At 50.5% G+C, this 21,272-nt stretch overlaps 2 protein-coding genes across 4 annotated transcripts in view; one reads left to right on the top strand and one right to left on the bottom strand.

Annotated features, from left to right (window-relative positions):
• Positions 1-9,290, bottom strand: part of PIK3AP1 (phosphoinositide-3-kinase adaptor protein 1) — a 35,711-nt gene extending 26,421 nt beyond the window's left edge. Inside the window, exons 1-2 of one of the 3 annotated variants that reach the window (XM_062000843.1) lie at positions 8,287-9,290; positions 679-1,095 (exon numbers count right to left, since the gene is read on the bottom strand). In XM_062000843.1, the coding sequence (XP_061856827.1) occupies positions 679-1,095; positions 8,287-8,338 (469 nt within the window). In that variant the 5' untranslated portion in view covers positions 8,339-9,290. Of the gene's footprint in view, positions 1-678; positions 1,096-6,834; positions 6,938-8,206 lie in introns of those variants that run through there. The other 2 variants (XM_062000844.1, XM_062000842.1) reach the window with 2 other exon arrangements.
• A 339-nt stretch (positions 9,291-9,629) lies between these two features.
• Positions 9,630-20,863, top strand: NOLC1 (nucleolar and coiled-body phosphoprotein 1). Its single transcript, XM_062001743.1, has 14 exons — positions 9,630-9,782; positions 9,869-9,924; positions 10,577-10,698; positions 12,191-12,306; positions 12,963-13,107; positions 13,630-13,733; positions 14,139-14,289; positions 15,068-15,208; positions 15,629-15,718; positions 16,510-16,656; positions 16,866-17,432; positions 17,997-18,109; positions 18,487-18,567; positions 18,761-20,863. Exons 1-14 carry the CDS (start codon positions 9,657-9,659, stop codon positions 18,917-18,919), a joined length of 2,118 nt encoding a protein of 705 aa, XP_061857727.1. The 5' UTR covers positions 9,630-9,656; the 3' UTR covers positions 18,920-20,863.
• Positions 20,864-21,272: the final 409 nt, after the last annotated feature.

Below are 21,272 nucleotides of genomic sequence, written 5' to 3'. Positions count from 1 at the left end.
TGAGAAAACAGTACCACACACTCCTCTAGAGTTTAGGAAAGTTCACTCAATTCAAACTCAACACATTGGGCTTCTGTGGTCTCCTGCTGTTAGTACATCTGCACTCGTAAGTCCTCTGTGCTTGTTATAAGGTGACTGGTTTCAGACTGATTGGGATATTTTTAAGGGCACCAAATTCACTCTCTAATTAATCTCCACCATTCCATCCTAGGCAACAAGCTGATCTGCTGCCACTATGGTTTTAGCTCTGAATTTAGTGCCAGAGGATACATTAGACACGTCATTTTGCTTCTGGTATGACAGAAATCTAAGTCTGGAGAAAAAGATAATTTCCCATTGAACGGAGTCAATAAACTGCAGGGCACAATACTTCCAGGCAGAACTTTAAAGATACTCAGGTTGTATTTTCAATTCCCATTCAAAACCAGGCAACTAAGATAACCTCCAAATGCAGAAGTTCTCTGTGAGTCACTCACAATCTCTCCTGAATTAGGGACTATTGACCAGGCATAGAAAAGCTGGCTTGTGAAACTTCCTAGTTTACAAAGGTTGTGCAATTTGCTTTAGTTTTCTATTTCAGTAAAACATGTTACCAGTGTTAAAATAAGGATAAATAATATAACACCTCTCTCCTCCAACCCCTGACCAGGAAAGAAAACTTCACGGCTGCTCCCTTACCTTCTGAAATAGCCTTCTTGACAGCTGCAAGGTAAGCATCAGGCTCATCATCATTTGTGAGCTCCTGCCACTGAGACCAGTCCTTGAAAAAGTTCCAATAGTCATCAGAGTCCGTAACACCACAGAACAGCTTGACTACTTTGTATGGGGGCCATAAAGCTTCCTGAAGGCTCTGCAGGACGGGAGGGAGGTAAAACCTCTGCACCAGCTCAGCAGAGAGCAAAAGGATGATGCTCCGACTTTGGCTGAACAGGTCCAGCTCCTGGTGGGAGAGGGCAGACTCGCCTTCCAGCTGGTAGCTCAGAATCCGATGCTTTCGAACGTGCCGAGTGAAGAGGAAGAGGTTCTGGAGGTACTGACACCATTCAGTGGCGTCACTTGCATACACAATCAGCACATCATATCCTCCTGGGGCTCCTGTGCAAGGTGCAAGAAGATCAGAGTGAGGAGGATTAAACTCCAAGCAACAACTGACCCACAGCTTTGCAGCAAAAAACCCATAGGGCTGTCCCTACGATTTATGTCAGGAGCTCCAAAGAACTTCAAAAGACCAGTAGACATATCCAAAGCCTCAGAGCTGTGAGCTCAATTCTAAGGGTGGTTGAACTCCTACCTGCATTTGCTGCACTCAAATTTAAGCAGCTTTTTCATTCTTTAAAACCTTCCTACAAAAAAGGGGATTTCCTGTACAGTGTCAAGTGAAATAAACCACATGGAGATTTACAGGTTTCAAGCATGTTGATTGAAAAACAACCCACAAAAACCCAACCTCCAAAACAAAGTAGCTTGAAAGGGGGAGTTTGTCTTTACATGTTAAATGGAATCATTTTAGGCAGCTGTAGGGTCTCTGCAACACAACTGCAGACCATCATACACTCAAGCAAAGTACAGACTAAACATAGCACACACCAAATAAAGCAGACCCTTATTTAAATGAGGCCCCACAATACTCACAGGAAGTCCCTAAAGCTTCCATGGTGTGAAACTCTTGCTCTAGTTGCAGCAGAAAGCAAACTGCCTGCACAGTGTGTGTGCCACTGGTGGGGATGCCAGCCCCGGTGCTCACAGCACAGCAAAGCTGTCCTTCAGGCTCCAGACACTCTGCAAGCCTGTGTTAGAGTCCTTCCCCCACAACTGCCACACAAAGGTTTCCCAACCATTTTGGCATGACAGAGCCTCTCTTCTGAGAGAAAGAACTAACACAATGGTTAGTTCTGGCCATAACAGAGCCCAAAATACATTCCCCAAAGTTGACTTGTTCTGTAACGCTCTAGAGATAGCTCCTACCAACACACTCCTGCATCACTGTGCTCTGCAATTAAAGCACTTTTGAACCTGTTTCCAGCTTGCTGAGACGATCACACGTGGATTGAACCAGCATGACACGATGCAATGCTCTCCCACATATCTCAAGAAAACATTTAAGCCTGAATTTCATTCCCCCATTCACCTGTGACGAAGTTTACCCAGACCTGAGGATTACAGCTATGGCCACATGGTACATTTCAGTGGTGAGCATTTCAAATCTTATTATCAAGTTGTCATCTTCTAATGCCGGTTAGACTCTTTAAAGTGTCAACATTTCTGATCCATCTCCATCCAGAAGCAAGCAAAGGCAGATTTTTCTAATTAAAGTAGAAGGCAATACGTAAATTTTGGCATGTCAAACAGAGCATCTGCAGAGAGTGAATTTACCAGATCTGAAGATGACAGCTTTGCAGTCACCTTATTAAAATTCAGCCAAAATTGGACAGCCTCCAAAGACTTAATTCTGCCACCTTCCCCAGAACCTTCATGAAGAAACGAAGGCTGAAATGATGTCTAGGCTACAGTACCCCAGCTCTAAACCACACAATTGCCAACTTCAAACAGTTCAGAAGTAAAGCATGGAGATGTGCTCTGTGCTCAACCAATACCATCACGGTTACATGCAGAAACAGAAAGTCTCCACCAGCGAGAGGACGATGCCCTAGCTACAGAGAACAAGGATGCTGCAGTTTGGCAGCATTCACTAGGGCAGCTGCATCTTGCCGTGTGAATACAGTTGCTGAACCCCAGATGGAGGCTTGTAGGAGACAGGTTTTGCAATGGAGGGGATCCAGCAAACTCAGGAAGCAGATGAGCAGACCCAAAGCCTTGGGACTTTGAAGTTCAGAATGTAGAATTGCTGTGGAAAAACATGGCTGTTGCACCGGTGAGAGCACTGCTGGCACAAAGCATCGCTTCTGGCCAGACACCACCTGACAAGGATGACAGAATCACATGAGCAGAAACAGGAAAAACAAGCAGAACTCAGGGGTCAGTTATTTTATTCTAGAAAGGGAGGAGTATCAGAGACTTCTGCCTCCTGTGCCATGTGTTGATTAACATGCATAAGTGGGAAATGGCAGCACAACTATCTGCCAAGAGCAGAGCCCACGTGCTTCATCACAATGAACCCAACCTCATCTGCTGGGGAGACAACACAGAGACTGAGCTGTGCCCAGGGCTCCTCAAGTCCCATCCTGGTGCTCTCTAGGAGAAGCCCCTCCGCCAGTGAAAGCAGCAGTGGCCTCTGGGGCATTGTAACGTTCTGTGAAATGGAACACCTGACTACCACGGGGCACAGCTTTCACAGCCCACCCTGCTGGCAAACAGGCCCTTCTCCAGTCGTTCAATGGAAGGAAGCAGCTGTGCCTGGACAGGACACAGGATGGGGAAGCCACTGCTTTTCACAGAATCCCAGAGTGGTGGGGTTGGGAAGGGCCCTGCAGAGCTCATCCAGCCCAGCTCCCTGCTAAATCAGGTTCCCCTCCATCAGGTCACAGAGAAATACATCCAGGGGGTTTTGGAAACCTCCCGAGAAGGAGCCTCCACACCCTCCCTGGGCAGCCTGGGCCAGGCACCTAAGCAGTTTCTCCTCGTGTTCAAGTGGAACTTTTTGTGCTGCAGCTTGTGCCCATTACCCCTTGTCCCGTCACTGGGCATTTTAAACATGTACTGCATGCAGGGGCACTGAGCACCCAAGAAGTTCCCTTCTCTGCTATGTCAGCAAAAGATAAACCTGATAGACTGTCTGCAAGTTCTCTGTCAGCATTTCCATCCCCAGAGACAACACCACACAGGTAGTGTAGCCTCTGCACCTAGTAGGAGGGAACTTCATCTCATCTTTAGGAAAAGTATTAATAGCACTGCTCTACCAGCACACCATTCCCCTCTACAGCTGTGCCAGCCCTCTTCAGCCCCTCTCACCCCAACTCCTACAGACTTTTACACTCTAGGACAAACTGAGGAACAATGCTTTCAAAAGGAGAAGTGAGAAATAAAATTACTGACTCCACTTTCATAGCCAAGGAAACTCTGTATTCATAAGCAAAAACTCTGGGAGTGGGTTTTGAAGAGCAAAACAAGCCTAAGTCAGCAAGAGGACTGTTTCAAAGAAAACAAAAATCTAGAAATAGTTTCAATTGCCACATCCCTTTTAAAGGGAGGATGACACGGGACTCGCTGTCCTGGATCACGTTATTATTTGTCTAACCAAACACCTCCCTGTGCAGCACCAACTACTGTCCAGTCCTCAGGAAAAAAGTGTAATAAATGGAGAATACAGAACGTTTTGGGGAGTTTTTCTCACAACTCTTCACATGGCAACAGAAGAACTCACAAAGAACAATGTCTACTCTGCCTCTTGTATACATACAAGGGAACCTCTAGGTGAGCACCAAGCACTTCATTTTTTTAAACCCTGACCTTAGATGGATGCTTTGCCAAGGCGTTCAACAGGCTGGCGTTGAAAAAACAAACACAAGGAAGCCTTCAATTCCAGTAAGAAAGGTATGAGCAGTATATGCCACAGCAAGACGAAGAAAGACTTGTGCCAGCCAAAGCATTTCAAGTATTTTTCATTCTCTCATGTGTAATCTAGTTTACATTTTAACAATACCTTGCTACTGCACTCCTAAACTGAAGGTACAAAAGTTACTTTTGCTTCTGTTTACAAAATGCCAGCACTATTAATAGTATTGCAGGGCATGTTTAACTATTTCTTTCCTAGAAAAAAACATCCAGGTGCAGCTCTGTTGCAGTTTGCCATGATAAACCACAACCTTTGGACTCTTTCCCAGCTGTAACTGCCTCTTCAGTGCTTGGCTGGACATTCCATCATAGGGCAATGATAGAAGACTGATGAGTTTCAAACTAGATCAAAAAAATCACAGCAGGCCCACAGCAAAAGTATCCGACGGCAAAAGTATCCAACAGCAATAGCCTATATCATATGTTCATCATCCCTCTCCAAGAGGCAAACAAACCATGCTCACCTCCAGCCTATGGCTGGGAGCAGTGCCAATCCCTAAGTTCAGAGCAAACATGGGATAGTGGTTTATGGCCGTATCAAAGAGCTAAGGAACACTGCAGGAAGCCAGCGTATCAGCTCCAGGTAACACTGCATCTTCCCCACCTAAAACACTTCCCAGATTTAATCTGTTGCCAACTGTTGTTATCTATTATTTCATTCTACAAGCCAAAAGGTTTGACATTTTTCAACGTACATATCATAAATATCTCTCCATTGTATTTGTGGGTCACGTAAAGAAAATTTGGGGCCTCTAATGCTACACATCTTTTCTGTGTCATCTTTCACATCCCTCTCCTAAGTAGACCATGACTTTTCGTTGTCCACAGACCAGGTAAAACACATGCAGTAGCAAGGAAATCTATTTACATTTGCTAGATCAAATCCTCCCCAAATTCTGACTAAACGAAAGAGGGCTACAGAAGCTGTTCTCGGTTTGCTTTGGGATTCATGTGCGTGAAGGATATGACAGTCTGATATGACAGTCCAAAACACCAACCCTTGACAGAGGGGGGATTCACTTCCTATGAAAGACAACTGCCTACAATATTAAGGAAGCCAAAAACAAGGTGTCTTAATAATAAAATACTTAAAAAACAAAGCACTTCCAAGAGGTGTTAGAAGCTGTTGGTGGGCCATTAACAGAAGTGCTCAGCACCTTTCCTATTCCAGTGTCTAAAGTGTATGTATTTAGGTGATGTATGAGGAAATGAATTCATTCTTTGCCTAGCTGGAATGCATGACAAAATAAATAGTGGTCACATGCAATAATTATTAACATCCTAGCAAGACTTCTCACTTTTACTGGAACAGAGAACCTTGGCTTTAAATAAAGTGCTGCAAATAAACAAGAGGAAACAGCAGGATCAAAGTAGATAAAAGTTTTGTGAACCAAACTTCAGTGATAAGAACACAAGATTTGCATTATGATATGTGAACCTAAAGTTGTTCTACTTTTAAGAGTCTCTGTGAAATCACCTTCTGTTTATAAGAAGAAAAGTAGTTTTGCCCACAGGTCCCCCGAGGCCCCCGTTTAGCTTATTTTTACATCACAAGGAGATATGCCTCAGTGAAACCGTAACGTTACTTCACACCCTCAGAATAGCACGTTTTGCCTTTTTTAGGTGAAAGATATACACTTCCCTGCAGGGAGGGGAACTTGAGAACTGGGCACTAGCAAGACTTACACAACATAGGCAAAACCCCTCTCCCCCCGGAGTTCGAAGCTGTGTTCTAGCCGGTTTTACCTGCACGTCAGCTAAAACCCTTTCATTGACAGCAACCTAGTTCAGTTTGTTTGTGCCACTGTGGCAAGGGGCGTCAAGTCATACCCCAAAAAGGAAGCGTGCAAACGCAGGGGGGATAAAGCGGCATTTAGGAAGAATTTACTTCCCTTAAAACATCACAGAAAAACATCTAGGTGGTAAAGGCTGAGCAGGAACAGATCCCTCTACAGAACACCTTCCGTGAGAGCTAGCTCAGCTGCCAACGCGCAGGGGACTCAAGACACGGGAGAGCTCTGCCAGCACCTGCTCTAAGCAAGTGAAGCGAAGTAAGGCAGAAAGCGCAGCAGCCTGGCTGGGAACAAAGCGGCCACCGCTGCTCTGAAGAGCCCCCGGACCCCCCAAACTCGGTGAGAACCCCCCCCTTCCCTTTTCCCCTACAGCGGGGCGCCGGGAGCGGGCAGGGAGCCGCGCTCCGCAGCCTCCCCGCTCCCCGGCCCGCGCTGCAGCCGAGCGCCGGGGCTCGCCGGGGGCAGCGCGGGGGGCAGCGCCCGCCCGGCCCCGCCGCCCCCAGCCCGAGCGGAGAAAGCCCGCACCTACCGGGGGCCGCCATGGTCCGGGGCTGGCGGGGAAGTGGCCGCTGCCCTTCCCTCATATCGCGGCGCGTCCCTCCGCGGCCACTTCCTCGCCCCCGGCCGGCTCCCCGGCCCGGCCCCGCCTCCCGCCCGGCCCCGGCCCGCGACGCCCCCTGCAGAGCCGGGCACGGGGCGGCACTGCCCGGCCCCTCCGCGGACGCGGCTGGACGCCCCAGCCTCCGGAGGGAAATGCCCTTTCCCAGCTGGCTGCCGTAGGTGGCCGAAGAACAGTGCTGCAGCGAGGACGGGCGGTACGGGGATGCTGAAACTCCGTACCCTCGGTACGGGAAACTTCAGAGCTGTGGAAGAGGACAAGCGAGACCTGCTTTACACACAGCCCTAACTTAGGCTTTGACTTCTGTCTCCTAGGAAAAGACGTCTTTTTCCTAGGGGAAAAACAAGTTGTTCCACATAGTAAGCAGCTTCATGTTCTGTATCTTCCTCCACAGGATGCTGTCTTTTAACTAAGATTTGCCAGATTCCTCATGACTGCGGTTCCTGACCGAGCACAGAGAAACCAAGCAGTGGAAGGTCACTGCTGGAACCCAGAGAGTAGGGCTCAATTGAGTTTAGTCACTGAAGACAAATCAAGAGATTCTAAGTAACTCGGGCTTGAAAAACCCACTTGCACCGATTTGCAATTCAGAACCACTTCTTTGCTGAGCACCTTCCACTGATGAGCCTCAGCAAAGCAAAGGCAGACTCCTGACAATCTGGTTCTCCGGTCAAGGCACTCACCCCAAGCAGTGGGAGGACATTCTGTGTGTAGCTTACTTCACACCTCAAAAGCTACTGCCAGAACAGAGCTGGTCACAGTGAGGAACCAACCGTTGTATGGTAATGCACTCTCACAGGAGTTGGTCAAACTCTGCTGTTACCTCCGAAGCTTTATTTACCCAGAACCTACCATAAGCTTACAAACCATGTGCCACAGACTGTGTTCCCAAACCAGCGTGTCTTCTCCTGCAGAATAAACACCACTAACTCCTGCCTCCTGGGGATGCAGCCCGTTGAGGAGCAGGGGAGGGGGGTGCAGGCAAGAAAACAGCAGCCTCCCATCTGAATCATCCTGAATGCACAGCAGCAGCAAGGGCACCAGGGCAACAGAAAGTGTGCAAATGTACAGCTTTGGTGGGATTTATGTGAGAAGCAAAGTTACTAGTTGGAAACTAGAGCCTCTAGGCAAATTCTTGTTGAGTGTTACAGAATCATATACATATATTATGGACTAGTACCACAGACAGGTATCTGTGTATACGATGTTCTCTGTAACCCCCATTCTATCTCTAGCTTCATCTACTTTTGGACTCCCGTTAGACCCACAGCATTACTCTTACCTTTGTCCTCCTCTATCACCATCTCCCTCTGCTCCTGGCCTGATCCCTTAGGTGCAGCCTAGACATGATTCGTAGCTCACCTTTCCTGGGACCACCAGTGAATCTTCCTGTCAACATATCTCTGCCTGTCATGTTGGAGCTGTGTGGGACTGCACTCCGTTGGCGAGGACGCTGCCAGCAGCGCTCAGCGCAGCCTTCCTCCTTCTGCTCCTCACCATCCTCCTTTCAGTGATCATGTCTCATAGAATCATAGAATGGTAGAGGTTGGAAGGGCCCTGCAGAGCTGCTGCAGCCCCAGCCCCTGCTACAGCAGGTTTCCCTTGCTCAGGGAGCACAGGAACAAGTCTAGGCAGGGTTGGAAACCCCTGAGAAGGAGCCTCCCCATGCTCCCTGGGCAGCCTGGGCCAGGGCTCCCTCATCTCAGCACCAGAGAAGCCTCTCCTCACGTTCAAGTGGAACTTTTTGTGTTGTAGCTTGTGTCCATCACCCTTGTCCTGCTGCTGGACACCACAGGAAAGCGTCACCCCATTCTCCTGACATTCACTCTGTAGGTGTTGGTGAGGTCCCCCCTCAGCCTTCTCCAGACTGAACAGCCCCAGGTCTTTTCCTCCTCACAGAGGTGTTCCCTGATCATCTTGGTGTCCCCGCACTGGCCTCTCTCCAGCAGCTCCCTGTCTCTCTCGAACTGAGGGGCCCAGAACTGGGCGCGGGACTCCAGATGAGGCCTCAGCAGGGCAGAGCAGAGAGCGAGGCGAAGAAGGGACTCATGGGTGGAGGAGAAGGGCAGTTTTGAGTGGGCTGAAATCTTCCAACGCTGCACGCACATTCTGGAGCCGCCTGGCAGCCTGTGCCCGCCTCCCCCGCACGCTGCGGTGCCTCAGCCCGCCTCTGCGCCACAGGCCTCCAGCCCGCCTTGCCTGTGGCCTTCAGGCAGACGCGAGCGGCGCCGCCGCGCGGAGCCCATGCCAAATGCCTCGTGCTGGGACGATGGCTGTGCCCTCGGCTCTCTTGCCGCCGCTCCTCGGGCCCCCCACACCGCCGCGCTCCCGCCCGGGCCCGTGTCCCCTCACGGCCGGGGCAACATGGCGCCGAGGGGCGGGGCGGGGCCGCCGTGCGTGCGGGTGCGCGTGTGCGTGCGGGTGCGCGTGTGCGTGCGGGTGCGCCTGTGCGTGCGGGTGCGCGTGTGCGTGCGGGTGCGCGTGTGCGTGCGGGTGTGCGTGCGGGTGCGCGTGTGCGTGCGGGTGCGCCTGTGCGTGCGGGTGCGCGTGTGCGTGCGGGTGCGCGTGTGCGTGCGGGTGTGCGTGCGGGTGCGCGTGTGCGTGCGGGTGCGCGTGTGCGTGCGGGTGCGCGTGTGCGTGCGGGTGCGCGTGTGCGTGCGGGTGCGCGTGTGCGTGCGGGTGCGCGTGTTTGTGCGTGCGCATGCGCGGGGCGGCACGTGGCGCGGGGCAGCATGGCGGAGCGGCGTGCAGTGCCCAGCGACCTGTTCCCCTTCGTGCTCGCCTTCCTGCGCGACAACCGCTTCGAGGCCGCCGCCCGAGCCTTCGCCAGGGAGGCGGCGGCCGCCACGGGGGCGGCGGTGAGCGGGGCCGGGGGCGGGGCGGGCCGGGGGGCGGCCGGGAGCGCGGGCTGTCTCACTGACTGACGCGGCCTCTCTTGCTTTAGAAGGAGCAGGACCCCAACGCCGCCTCTCTCCTGGACATCTTCAGTTACTGGCTGAAGTAAGTGCCTCTCCGGCCGCGGGAGGGGTCAGCAGCGGGGGGGGATCATTCCCCTCTGCTCGGCTTTGGAGAGGCCGCACCTGCAGTAGCGTGTCCGGGGTTGGGCCGTTGAGGTGCTGCAGAGGATCCAGAGCCGGGCTGCCAAGGATTTGGAGCGCGTCGTACCGGAGAAACGGCTGAGGGATCCGGGGCCGTTCAGCCCGGGGAAGGCTCAGGGGAGACCTTCTCACTCTCTACCACTACCTGAGAGGAAGCTGTAGCGAGGCAGGGGAGTCAGTCTGTGCTCCCCTGTAACAAGCAATAGAACAAGAGGAAACAGCCAGAGAAGGTTCAGGCTGGGTGTGAGGAGGAATTTCTTGCCTCCAAGGGTTGTGAGGCATTGGAAGGGGCTGCCCAGGGATGGGCTGGAGTCTCTGTCCCTGGAGGGGTTTCGGAGCCGGGTGGGTGTTGCACTGAGGGCAGTGGGCTGGTGGGTGATAGGACTGGGACAGAGGCTTCACTCCATGAGCTTAAAGGTCTCTTCCAGCTGAAACCATTCTGTGATTCTCCCAGGCCTGTGGGTGTGGGAGGGTGGCTACACCAGGTTCCCACCAGCACCAGCCACCATCCAGCCCTCGCCTCGTAGCCCCCAACTCAGCCCTTGTCCCTGTAGGTCTCCAGCAGCCAAGAAGAGAAAGCTCGTTCCCAACGGCCCCCAGGCCAAGAGGAAGCCAGCCTCCAGCAGCGATGGCAGCTCCAGTGAGGAGGACGAGACGCCTCCAGCCAAGAAACCAGGTGGGCTTTGTGAGCACCCTCAGGGCAGGCTGGGGCTGTGCTGGGTATTGGCCCCTCACCCAGACACACAGCTCAGCCTCAGCAGCTGTCAAGGACTGTGTTTGTAGGGACTGCTCACGTTTCCAGCAGGTCTGTTGCTGTGTAAGGTATGTCCTCCTACCTAAGAGTAATGGCTTTGTCTATAATTTGAGCCACATCTGCTAAGCTTTATCCATTCATCACTTAAGCACATCAGGGTTTGTGTCTTCTAGAGGGCTTTAGACATTGAGTTTGTCTCTTTTTGGCTGAGGCTGGTGAGGACACTGGGCAGTGTTGGGTTTTGAAGGTGCTATTGAAGTAGCACCTCTATTTCCTTGTCTATATTGAGAATCTGCTTTCTGAACGATCACTGGCAAGGTGTCTGGACAAGGTTGCTCCTGCCTGCTTTGTCACAGTCAAGTTCTGTGTTGATTTAAGCAGTGATTCTGGGTTTGGAGTGCCTGTACATTGGGCTGGGTGCCTTCATGGGAGGTAGCTGCCTCAGGAATCTTTTCTCTGTGCTGTTTTCCAGAGGCTCTGGGTTTCCCTGAGAGCTTTAGAAATGATTTCTCGTCTCGCTGTTATAGGAACACTGACAGAGGTTTTACAAGTGCTTTCCCATTTGTAAAGCATGCATGATTTAACAAAACTCCTGCATGGCTTTACCAGGCTTCTCTGTACTGCTGGGCAGCGTGACCTGCTTGAGGCAGGGCAGCTGCACGTGCTGCCTTTGAGTTGTAGGGAGACACCGAGCATCCTTACCTACTGCTTTGGTGAGGTTACTGCCTTCTTTCATCTCAAGCCTGTGTCCTACTGCTGGCACCCCCAGCACTTTGGTATGTGATGGGCTGTGTTTTTCCCCTTTTACCTGGAATTGTCTTAACACCTTAATCGTGGTGTAGGCAAGGTTTTGTGTATCTAGCAGTAGGTTTGTGGCAGAGGAGGAGCAGACAAGGAGACACGGAAAGAAAACCCATCTGTAACTTGGCCCATCCTAAGGCTGAGTATGAACGTGGATCTGATTTTTATTTGATAGGGTAGTTGCAAATATAACTTGAGGCAAAGTGATTTGTTTTGTTCCATGCTATTAAAAGTCAGTAACTAGAAAGGAATTGATGTGGCTGCAACATGTTCAGCAAAGTGTCTGGAGCCTGGTCACAGCCTTGCAAACTGTGCTTGTTCAGTGTGTTGTTGTTGTAAGCTGGAAGGTGTGCAGGCCCAGGTTAACCTTACTTCAGTTTGTGGGGACACTTGCCTTGTGGGGAGTTCTTTTTGGGGATAGAAGTCTGCACTTGCATGTGTTCATGACAGAGATAAAATCTAGAATTGGTCTGATCTTCTTGCCTGCCCACTTTGGAGTCTTCTGCCACGCTCTGCTCAAGAAAGCAAGTCAGTGTGATGGTTTAATGACCATATAGATGTATGGAAGTTGGGAATTAACTTGCCATCAACCTGTGCTGTCCCTTATTTGTAGCTAAAGCAGTAGCTGTGCCCAAGGCAAAAGCAGTTCCTCCAGCCAAGAAGGCAGAAAGCAGCAGTGAGGACTCCAGTGATGATTCAGACTCGGAGGAGGAGAAGAAGCCAGCAAAGGTCAGCTTTTCTTTCCAGGCACTTTAATGCATGTTTGACAGTGATGGGTAACAGCAGATTTGACCAGCAGAATTCTCTGTGAGATGAGGCTCACTTCTGAATTAGGCTCACTTCCCTGTCCAGATCCACTCCTTGCTTTTATCCTAAGACTCCCAGGCCATACTTTTTATCAGAGAAAGGCTTATTTACAAGTGCCAAAACAAACTGGATCTCTTTCTATGTGTGTGTTTATAGAAAAAGAGATTTTTCTCTTTCCTTTTTCTTGATACAATCATGGTCTTGAGAGGTGTAGAGGAGGAAAAGTGATGGCAGTGTACACTAGAGGAGAGCAACCAGAGTTGCCCAGTCTATGTAGTGTTCAGACTGGTGTGTAGAGGGACAGCAGTGCCAGCCCCAGAGCTGCCCCATTTTACAGAGGCAGAACTGGAGACTGAGGTGCAAAGGAAGCTTCCCATGGCCTGTTGAGAGTTTTCCTGGAGGAAAATTGTTATCCAGGGATTTTCAGGCCCCAACCATTAGGCAAAGAGGTGTTTCCAGGTCAAAATGGTGACCTCTGTGCAAGACAGCTGTTTAGATTCTCTGTACATGTATCTGTCTTACTAGTCTGTCTTTGTTTTCATGGCTACAAGGGCTAATTGCTTTTCCATCGTGTTTAGAAAGGCACAAAACCCGCAGCAAAGCCAGCTGAACCCAAAATCCAGCCTCAGAAGAAGAAAGCAGAGAGTTCCAGCTCTGACTCGAGCAGCTCAGATGAAGAAGCACCAAAGAAACAGCCACCAAAACCAGCAGCACCTAAACCAGGTACGACTTGCTCTGTACGACAAGTCAAACTGCACACCCAGGAAAGCCAGGGGAGGAGAGATGAGGGCTGTACCTACGTGCAGAGGCACATGTATCAACACAGCACTCTGAAAATCTGCTTGCTCTCACTGCCATTTGGACTCCAGTCCAGTCTGCTTCTGACATGCAGGAGGTGTGGGACCGATTGCAAATAGAGCATCTGGTCCCAAGTGCTGCAGTGTTTGCATAAGCAGCTGTAATCAGCAGTGTTAACTGCTTAAATCGTGCTTTTGCCAGGGTCTTCACCTCAAAGAGGAGGGAAAATCTGTACCTAGACTTTTCTCCTGGAAGCTTCCAGTGAGTTAGAGTGGACAGTTTTCTGCAGACTTTCTCCAAGCTTGCAGGAGCATAGAACAGCACTTTTTTAGTCCTACTTGAATCTGCCCTATTCACTTCCCGTGGTTCTTTGTTACTCATGCTGAATGTAATAACCTCTCACCTACCATGGCATATTTTCTAATGTCTTTTATTGCTGCCCAAAAGGAAGTAAAGCTGCCCAGGCAGCCACCAAGGTGGTCAATGGAAAAGCAGCAAGCAGTAGCAGCAGCAGTGAAGATTCTGATGAGGAAGAGACTGCACCCAAGAAGGTAAATTGGACCATGACAAGCTTTATGAGTGGTGTATAAATTTATTAGGACTGACTGTATCTCTGTCTTGGAAGGACTGTGAAACGTGTAGACAAAGGCACAGACTACACAGATGCTGAGCACAGCATTTTTTACTCTTACATCTCCTCCTTTACACGTGTGTTCCAGCACCTCTCCATGCACTGACTTTCTTCCCTAATACTTCCTTACTGCTTCCTCTGCTCCTTCCTTTTTCAGGAGAAGGTCTCATTGTGTCATGACCATATTGATGTTCCTGTTAGACATTCCCTTTTTCATGACTTTGTGCTTGAGTATCTTCATGAATCTTCCTTTGTCTTCAGGATTTGTTCTGAGTGAGTTGTAGATTCCTGTAACTTCATTTTAACGTGTGTTTCCTGTGATAAGGCCGTTCCCAAGAAGTCACCCCTGCCGAAGCCTGCAGCCACTCAAGCACAGCCAGGGAAAAACAAACATGCTAAGGAAAGTTCCAGTAGTGAGGACTCATCTGACAGCTCAAACGATGAAAAGCCCCCTGCAAAACAAAAGCCCAAATCTGGTAAGGACCCAGTACTGTTGGTGCTACAGGGCAGGAGGCTTCCTGCCTGTGCAGGCCAGGGGCAAGCCTTGCTGCAGACAAGGTCCCAGGTGGTGCTGGTGGTGGTGCTGTGAACAAGAAGTACAGCAGCTCACCTCATGTGTGCTGCTGGGGCTAAGTGTACGCTTCCTCAGCAAGGGATGGGACGGGAGAGACAGCGTGACAGACTCTGCTTGGTTTTGCTGCCCATCTTTGCAGGTAGCCTTTTGAGTCCCTTCTCTTGCAGGTTTCCTGCCTGACAGGATTTGGGAAGTAATTGTGAAGGTTTTAGGGGTGTGTTTGTGCAGTATCCAGGGCTGCCCAGTTGCAATCCAGCTGATGGGCCTTTGTTCAGTAGGAGGGTGCTGATCTGGGTGAGCATTGCAGCAGTCTGACTCTCACAGCAGAGGATTTCAGAAGGCAGCAAATAAAACAAACCAACAGTTGACATCTGTCTGGGTTTTTTTCTGAAAAAAGGTTGTCAACACAAGCTCCCATTCCCTGAAAGTGCAGAGAACAGCTCTGCAGAAGTGGGTGAGCCAGCTGAACTGCAGGAGGAGTTAAGCCCACAGAAGCAGCGGGGTGCAGCAGTGGGGTGGGTGTAACCTTTCACGTTACAAACTAGTGCCTCTGATGGTAGCTACAGAAGAGGAATAAATGGAACCCAGTATCACAAGTGCCTTATTCTCATTACAGCAATCATCTCTCTTGCTGCTGGCACTGTCACACAGACATCTGAACACTGTGTCTCTTTCCACAGGTCAGTACAGTGCTGTCCCACCTCCTCAAGCCACGCAGCCAAAGAAGGGCCTTGCCAAGGCTCCTGCAAAGAAGGCTGAGAGCAGTGACTCCTCAGACAGCAGCGATGAGGAGGAGCAGGTGCCCCCAAAGGGAGGAGCAGGTATGTTGTGAGGAGAGGAGGCTGCAGAGGAAGTTCCCTGTGGTGTGGGTAATGTTTTGGCAGTGTTTTGGTTTGCTTGAAGAAAGCAGTTTGGCTTTGGTCTATGTTGCTCTTTGCTTCTCTGGAAGCTTCTGAGTAATTTAAAGGTGTCCCAAACCACACTGGGTACAGCCCACGGGTCCAAACTGTGTGCAGGTTGGATTACTTTGTATGTGTTGCTTTGAAAAGTGATCAGGTTCTAGTTTGGCAGGAATAAGCCAAGCCCATTTCTGCAGCTGGGCACGTCGTTGCTTGGCTTCCAGTGTGCTGGCTGAATGGTTGGCGCACTGAGAAGGGAGCTTTTTCACACCTAGAAGGGTTTGGGTCTCGGGACAAAGGTTTGGTGTAGATGTGGCCTATTATATAAACTTTCTTTTGCAGGGAAAGCAGTAGCAGCTAAAACAACCCCTGTCCCCCAAAAGAAAGCTGTGACCGCCAAGAAGGCTGAATCCAGTTCTGATAGTGACTCAGGTAATTCAAGAAGTAAAGTTTTGATGTTTGTGTTGGTGTTGTAGTGGCCAGGGTGCTGTGTAGTGGTGTGTCTGCTGAGATCTTTAGTGTGTGAGCTTGAACACTTCACAGTCTTCACAGCTAACCCTTCAACAAAGCAGCAGGAGCTCTGTGTTTCCTGTTTCTGGGGCGTCGTTTCTCACAAACGAACAAGGTTTTGATTACTGTTAGTAAAGTGTTCAGAAACGTTGGAATGGATCAGGGTGAGTGTTCCAGGTGGCTGTGACAACAATACAAAAGCATATTTGTATGCAGGACTCTACAGGCTGCTGTAAGACACATCAGACGTGGGAAACACAGAGCTAGAATGAGACACTGAGCTGTTGCTGCCTCACTTTCCCCACGTTTCCTCATCTCTGGACAGTTCTTTGGCCTTTACCACATAGCTTCTCTCTGTTTCTTCTCCCTGAGTTTGTTCTTGCTGACACCTCCACTTTCTCCAGTCCTTTATTCTGTACCTCTTCTCCTACATTATTCTTCAAGCATCTGCTTCCTTGTGCATGCACTAGCAAAGAACTTAAACTGCTCGTTTCTGCTTCCTCCTGACAAAGAGGATACGTGGAGCGGTGAACGCTGTCCCCTGACCATTCAGATGTTCCTCACGTGTTGTTTATTGCCAGTTATCTAGTGGTTCAGCCTTGAGCCACAGCCCATTTTGCTTTTCACTTCCCCACGAGTTACAGACACGTTATTACTGAAGTAACTTGCAACAGAAGTTTATAAGTTTAAAGAACATCCCATCTGTTGTTCAGATTCTAGCTCTGAAGATGACAAGAAGAAAGTAGGGAGTAAGCTGCCAGCTAAAGCACCCGTGACAAAGAACACCTCCAAACCAGCAAAAGCAGCTGTCAAGCCTGGAAAAGCAAAGAAAGACTCCAGTTCCTCCTCAGACAGCTCAGGTATTGGGGTGGGAGAAGAGAACTTCCACATGCATGTAGTGCTTGCCCAGACCTCTGTTTCTAGGCGGGGTGTGAGTTGGACAGGAATAGCTGCTGCAGCGTTGTTTCAAGCAGCTCCTGAAGTGCACTGTCAACAGTGAACCTGTATGTTAGCTTCATACTGAAGGAATGGGGCTTAGCCTTGGTTCTTCTTTTCCTTTGCATTCTAGATTCTGATAGCTCTGACAAGAAGGCTCCTGTGAAGCCCACAACTAAAGCAGCAACCCCTGCGACAAAGAAGCCACAAGCTGCCACAAAGAAAGCTCAGAGTAGCTCAGATTCAGATAGCAGCTCTGAAGATGAGAAGAAGAAGAAAGGCAAAGGCACACCAGCTAAATTAGCTGGCAAAGTGGGTAAGCCAGCATCCAAACCTTCTACCCCGGCTCCCAAAGCAGCCACCTCTGACTCTGACAGCTCAAGCAGTGAAGAAGAAGAAGAAAAAGAAAAGAAGCCAGCAGTGAAACCAGCCACCAAACCTACAGGGGCTGCAAAAGCAACTGTGGGGAAGAAGGCAGCTGCTTCTAGCAGTAGCAGCTCATCTGATAGTTCCAGTGAAGAGGATGAGAAGCCCAAAAAGGCAGGGAAGGGGGCGCAGAACGGTTCTAAGTCCACTGCCTCCACAGAGAAAGCAAAAGCATCCACCCCAGCAGCAAACAACCTGAAGTCTAAGCCAGCTGGTGGCAGCAGTAGCAGCAGTGAAAGCAGCTCTGAAGAAGAGACTGGGAAAGTCAATGGAGGTATTACCTACAGTCTGGGCAGTGGGTCTGTCAGTGTGAGTGAGCTAAGCGTGAATGGGAGCCTTTGCTAAGGAATATTCAGTCTAATCTCTCTGTGCTATTAGATGATGCCATCTGGTAGAGTAGTGAGAGGGAGGGGCTCCTTTTCAACTTGGTGTGGTCCCTTTTGCCTGTACAGCATATGTGCTGGCAGTGGAACTGTGGGGACAAGAAGTGCATTTCTGTACAGTGGTTGCATGCACCAGTTTGTTAGAGACAGCAAGGCAGACTGCTGGAGACCTTGTCTGTGGTGAGTGGGACACCACTGATGGTGCCCCAGTGCACTAAATCACTAATGTAGAGGTACTTTATTCCACAAAATTATCTGTTGGGACGGGATGGTAAAGTCCTTGCTGCCCCAGGACAGCTGTTAGTGTGTGTTCCAGCAGTCTGTCCTCTGCGTGAGCTAATGCTGGACCTCACCCCTGTGTCAACGCTGGGTGTATATCCTGGGGGGAGAATGCTGTTACCTTTCCCAACACTGCAGCTGCTCCCTTTGAAGCTTTGCTGCTGTACATCTGACAGGCACGATCGGGAAGAAACAGAAGAGGGAAGGTGTTCAGGAGCCAGAGACACCACACAGCAAAAAGGCAAAGATCAAAGCCAAAACGCCACACACGGTTCCCAAGGCGAAACGGGTGAGTGAGGCTGGACTGTGGTGACTGGTGGGAGAGGCATCTCTGCCTCCTGAGTGAGTAGGCTTGGTTTGGGTTTTTGGGGGAGGTTGGTTTGTATTCTTGCTCCCTCCTCAAGCAGTTGAGCCTTGTCTGGAGAGCCCTAAGAGTGCACATATGTGCACAGTATTATTCTGGCCAAGGCTGATTGCCTGTGCTTGCCCAGGAGCATCCCGAGCTGCCTGACCTGACGAAGGGAAAGCATTGTGCATCTGAGAAACAAGTGAAACATTGAGGTGATGTGAACAGGGCCCCGTGTTTGCAGAGCAGGGAGGGAAGGAGGCTGCTGAGGGACTGTCATGCATGTGTGTGTGCTCACTGTGTCTCATTTTCTTTACCAGGCCGCCTCTCCCTTCCGCCGCGTAAGGGAAGAAGAGATTGAGGTGGATGCCCGTGTTGCTGATAACTCTTTTGAAGCAAAGGTAGGGCTAGGTAGTGCCCAGAGTGGTAACCCTTGGTCTCTGTAAATACCCCTTGGTGTGCTTGTGGCAGTCTTTGTAGTGGGGATGTTTTCTCCCAGGAGGTGCCAACAGGGAGCATGTGGCAGTGTTAATGTACTGGTGTGTGCTGGGTATTGAGCTGAATTTCTTTGTCTTCTCCCCTTTCATCCTACAGAAAGGAGCAGCTGGTGACTGGGGTGAGAAGGCCAACAACATCCTGAAGTTCACTAAAGGCAAATCCTTCCGCCACGAGAAGACCAAGAAGAAGCGCGGCAGCTACCGCGGGGGCTCCATATCCACCCAGGTCAACTCCGTCAAGTTCGAGAGCGACTGAGAGCCTCCCCTTTGCAGGCCAGAACCCCTCTGCTCTGCGGGCTGGCTTGGATGGGCACGTGCACATTGTGGATGGCAAGGCTGCCTGGAATGCTGCCTGCTCTAGCCCCTTGTGGGGCAGGCAGCTCCAGCCTGGGATGTGGGAGAATGGTTGAATGTGCCCCTTTCATTTCTGATCCTGGTTTAGGCCCCTGATTTGGAGCCATCCTCGAGCTGGTGTTACTGACACCACTGGGGTGGCCTCCAAGGCTTCCATTTTCTACAGTCTTATTTTAAAAGGCTGGCAGTGATTTTTGTTATCCTTCATTTTGGTTTCGTGCCCATCCACCAGAGGAAAGAGAAATCACTCTCCTCAACCTCCCACTCCCTTTTCAGACAGTTTCACTCTGATACCTACGGTAGGGCAAGACTTGTAACCTGCCTTTGGCTATTTACTGTAAGAGCAGCAACTGATTTGAACCCTCTTGCCTATAATCCCCACCTCCATGTGACATTTCAAGTTCACAGTTGCAGTGTGACAGGGTTCCTCTTCCGTTTCCTTCTTTGACACTTTCACCTCGCAATAATTTCTTACCTTCCTCTTCCTTCTCCTCCTGCTGAGGCCACTAACCAGAGTACTTGGAGAAGCAGAGCCTAAATACACCTTGGTAGCTGAGTAACCGCTTGCAGTTGCACTCTGGGGGCTGGTGTCAGAAGGACCAAGGCCTGTAGCACTCTTGAGAGAACGCTTTCCTTGGGAAGGTGCGTGGCTGGAGAGTGGAGGTGTGCAGGAAGTCCTGGCTGCATGGAGATTGTGATGTCTGGCTCAGTGGGAATGGGTAAGGAGGCAGAGGAGATGAAGTCCTCGTTTCTGCCTGTCTCTGCTTTTTGCCATCCCTGCTTTGGCAGTTCTGACTGCAGTGTGACATGGCTCCTGTCTGAATGTAAAACATCCCACCTTAAGCTTACTGCCAGCAGTGTCCTGTGCAGCTTGTCAGGAGTTGAATGTATCAGTAATGCCTTACATTTCCTTTCTGGGTTGGAGCGCTTGCTCTTTGAGCTGTTTTTCCATCTGTTGAATCCCTCTGGAGTAAAATGCCACTTTCCCCATAGCACTAAGGCACACCATCAGGCCTGTTGCTGCACGGTTTGAAGTGTTAGGTACAAGCTCAAACAGCTTCAGTACCTCACAGCCCAGACTGAGATGAGCTGCTGAGGCCAGAATGTCCCACTGCTGTCGAGAGGAGGGCTTGCTTTCCCTTTGATTATGTGACTTGCCTCCTTAGTTATTGTGCAACTTGCACCTGCTAGAAAATGGTTCCCCAGCTGCTTTTTCTCCCCTTATTGGGTGGGTTAAGTTCACAGTGGTTTGTGGAGCAGCCTGCCGAGCCCGGAGCAGCCATGGTACGTGTTTGGGAGAGGGAGGAGTGGGCTGTGAGAACTGCTCCACCCCATCTCATGAGCCTGCCAACTACCAGGAGAGGGCCTGGTTTCCACGTTCCCATTCCCACCCCAAAGGGTGACAACAAGGAAAGCCCTGTTATGGGAAGCTGCATTTGTGTGCAAAGCAGTGTCACCTAATTGAGGGTTGGATGAGACTTGTTGAGCCGCCCCCGTATACATGAGCTGCAACTTGTTCCAGTGAGCATTTTTCAGGGCTTCCCCTCGGGCTTGCACAATGGCTCTGGTGCCTGGATTCGAGGCTGTGGTGCAGAGGGGGCCAGGAGACCAGCATCGTGAGGGGGAATTGAAGGTTAGAGGCCCAAGGAAGGTGGGAAGAGAGCATTTTGTGCCTGGGGATACGACCGTCTCGCTCGTGACTTGTCGTTTGCCCCACCTGTCACTGCTGTTCGTGAGGAACCTGGCATTGGGAGCTCTTCAGCTCTTCAGAAACTCTTTATGTTTTGGGGGTATTTTAAGTGTGAGAATTTTAACGTGTTGGGAAATAAAGATTGCTGCCTTTGTACTCTGCCTGGGTTTGGTAGCCAAAGGTGGGGAAAAGGAGGGCTGTCAGTGCTGGGGGTCGCACAACACTGTCTCTGCATCTGTCTACAGCCACGTCCTGCTTTTCAGCTGTGTGCCCACGTGCACGTAACGGGCCTTTATGTGCAGCTGCCTGGCGAGTGGCTGCCGAGACGTGGGTAAAACTCTGCAAGTCTTTGCCTACAGTAAGACAAACTGAGGCTGCTCAAGTCCCTTCCCACCAGAATATCTGGTTAGCTCATCTCGGGTATCGCAGGGCAGGCGGCAATAGAATCAAGTAGCACCAGCCCATGGGAATAAAACCCAACAGGCTTAACTGAGAAATTCTGTATATACCTGGTTAAAAGACCTCATGTCTGTGTCCCCTTGGAGGTGTCCCTCCCCTGTGCCCA

Source organism: Colius striatus, chromosome 8, assembly GCF_028858725.1.
Source record: "Colius striatus isolate bColStr4 chromosome 8, bColStr4.1.hap1, whole genome shotgun sequence".
Lineage (NCBI taxonomy): Eukaryota > Metazoa > Chordata > Aves > Coliiformes > Coliidae > Colius > Colius striatus.
The sequence above is the reverse complement of the archived record's forward strand: the minus strand, read 5'-3'. Positions and strand labels throughout refer to the sequence as shown.

What these genes read in the sequence shown, in the direction of transcription:
- NOLC1 (XM_062001743.1), top strand. Translation starts at nt 9,657, where the DNA reads ATGGCGGAGCGGCGTGCAGTGCCCAGCGACCTGTTCCCCTTCGTGCTC. An exon ending in GCCCCCAAAGGGAGGAGCAG is followed by an intron (nt 15,209 to 15,628) that starts GTATGTTGTGAG and finishes TTTCTTTTGCAG; the next exon opens with GGAAAGCAGTAGCAGCTAAA. An exon ending in CGGTTCCCAAGGCGAAACGG is followed by an intron (nt 18,110 to 18,486) that starts GTGAGTGAGGCT and finishes TTTCTTTACCAG; the next exon opens with GCCGCCTCTCCCTTCCGCCG.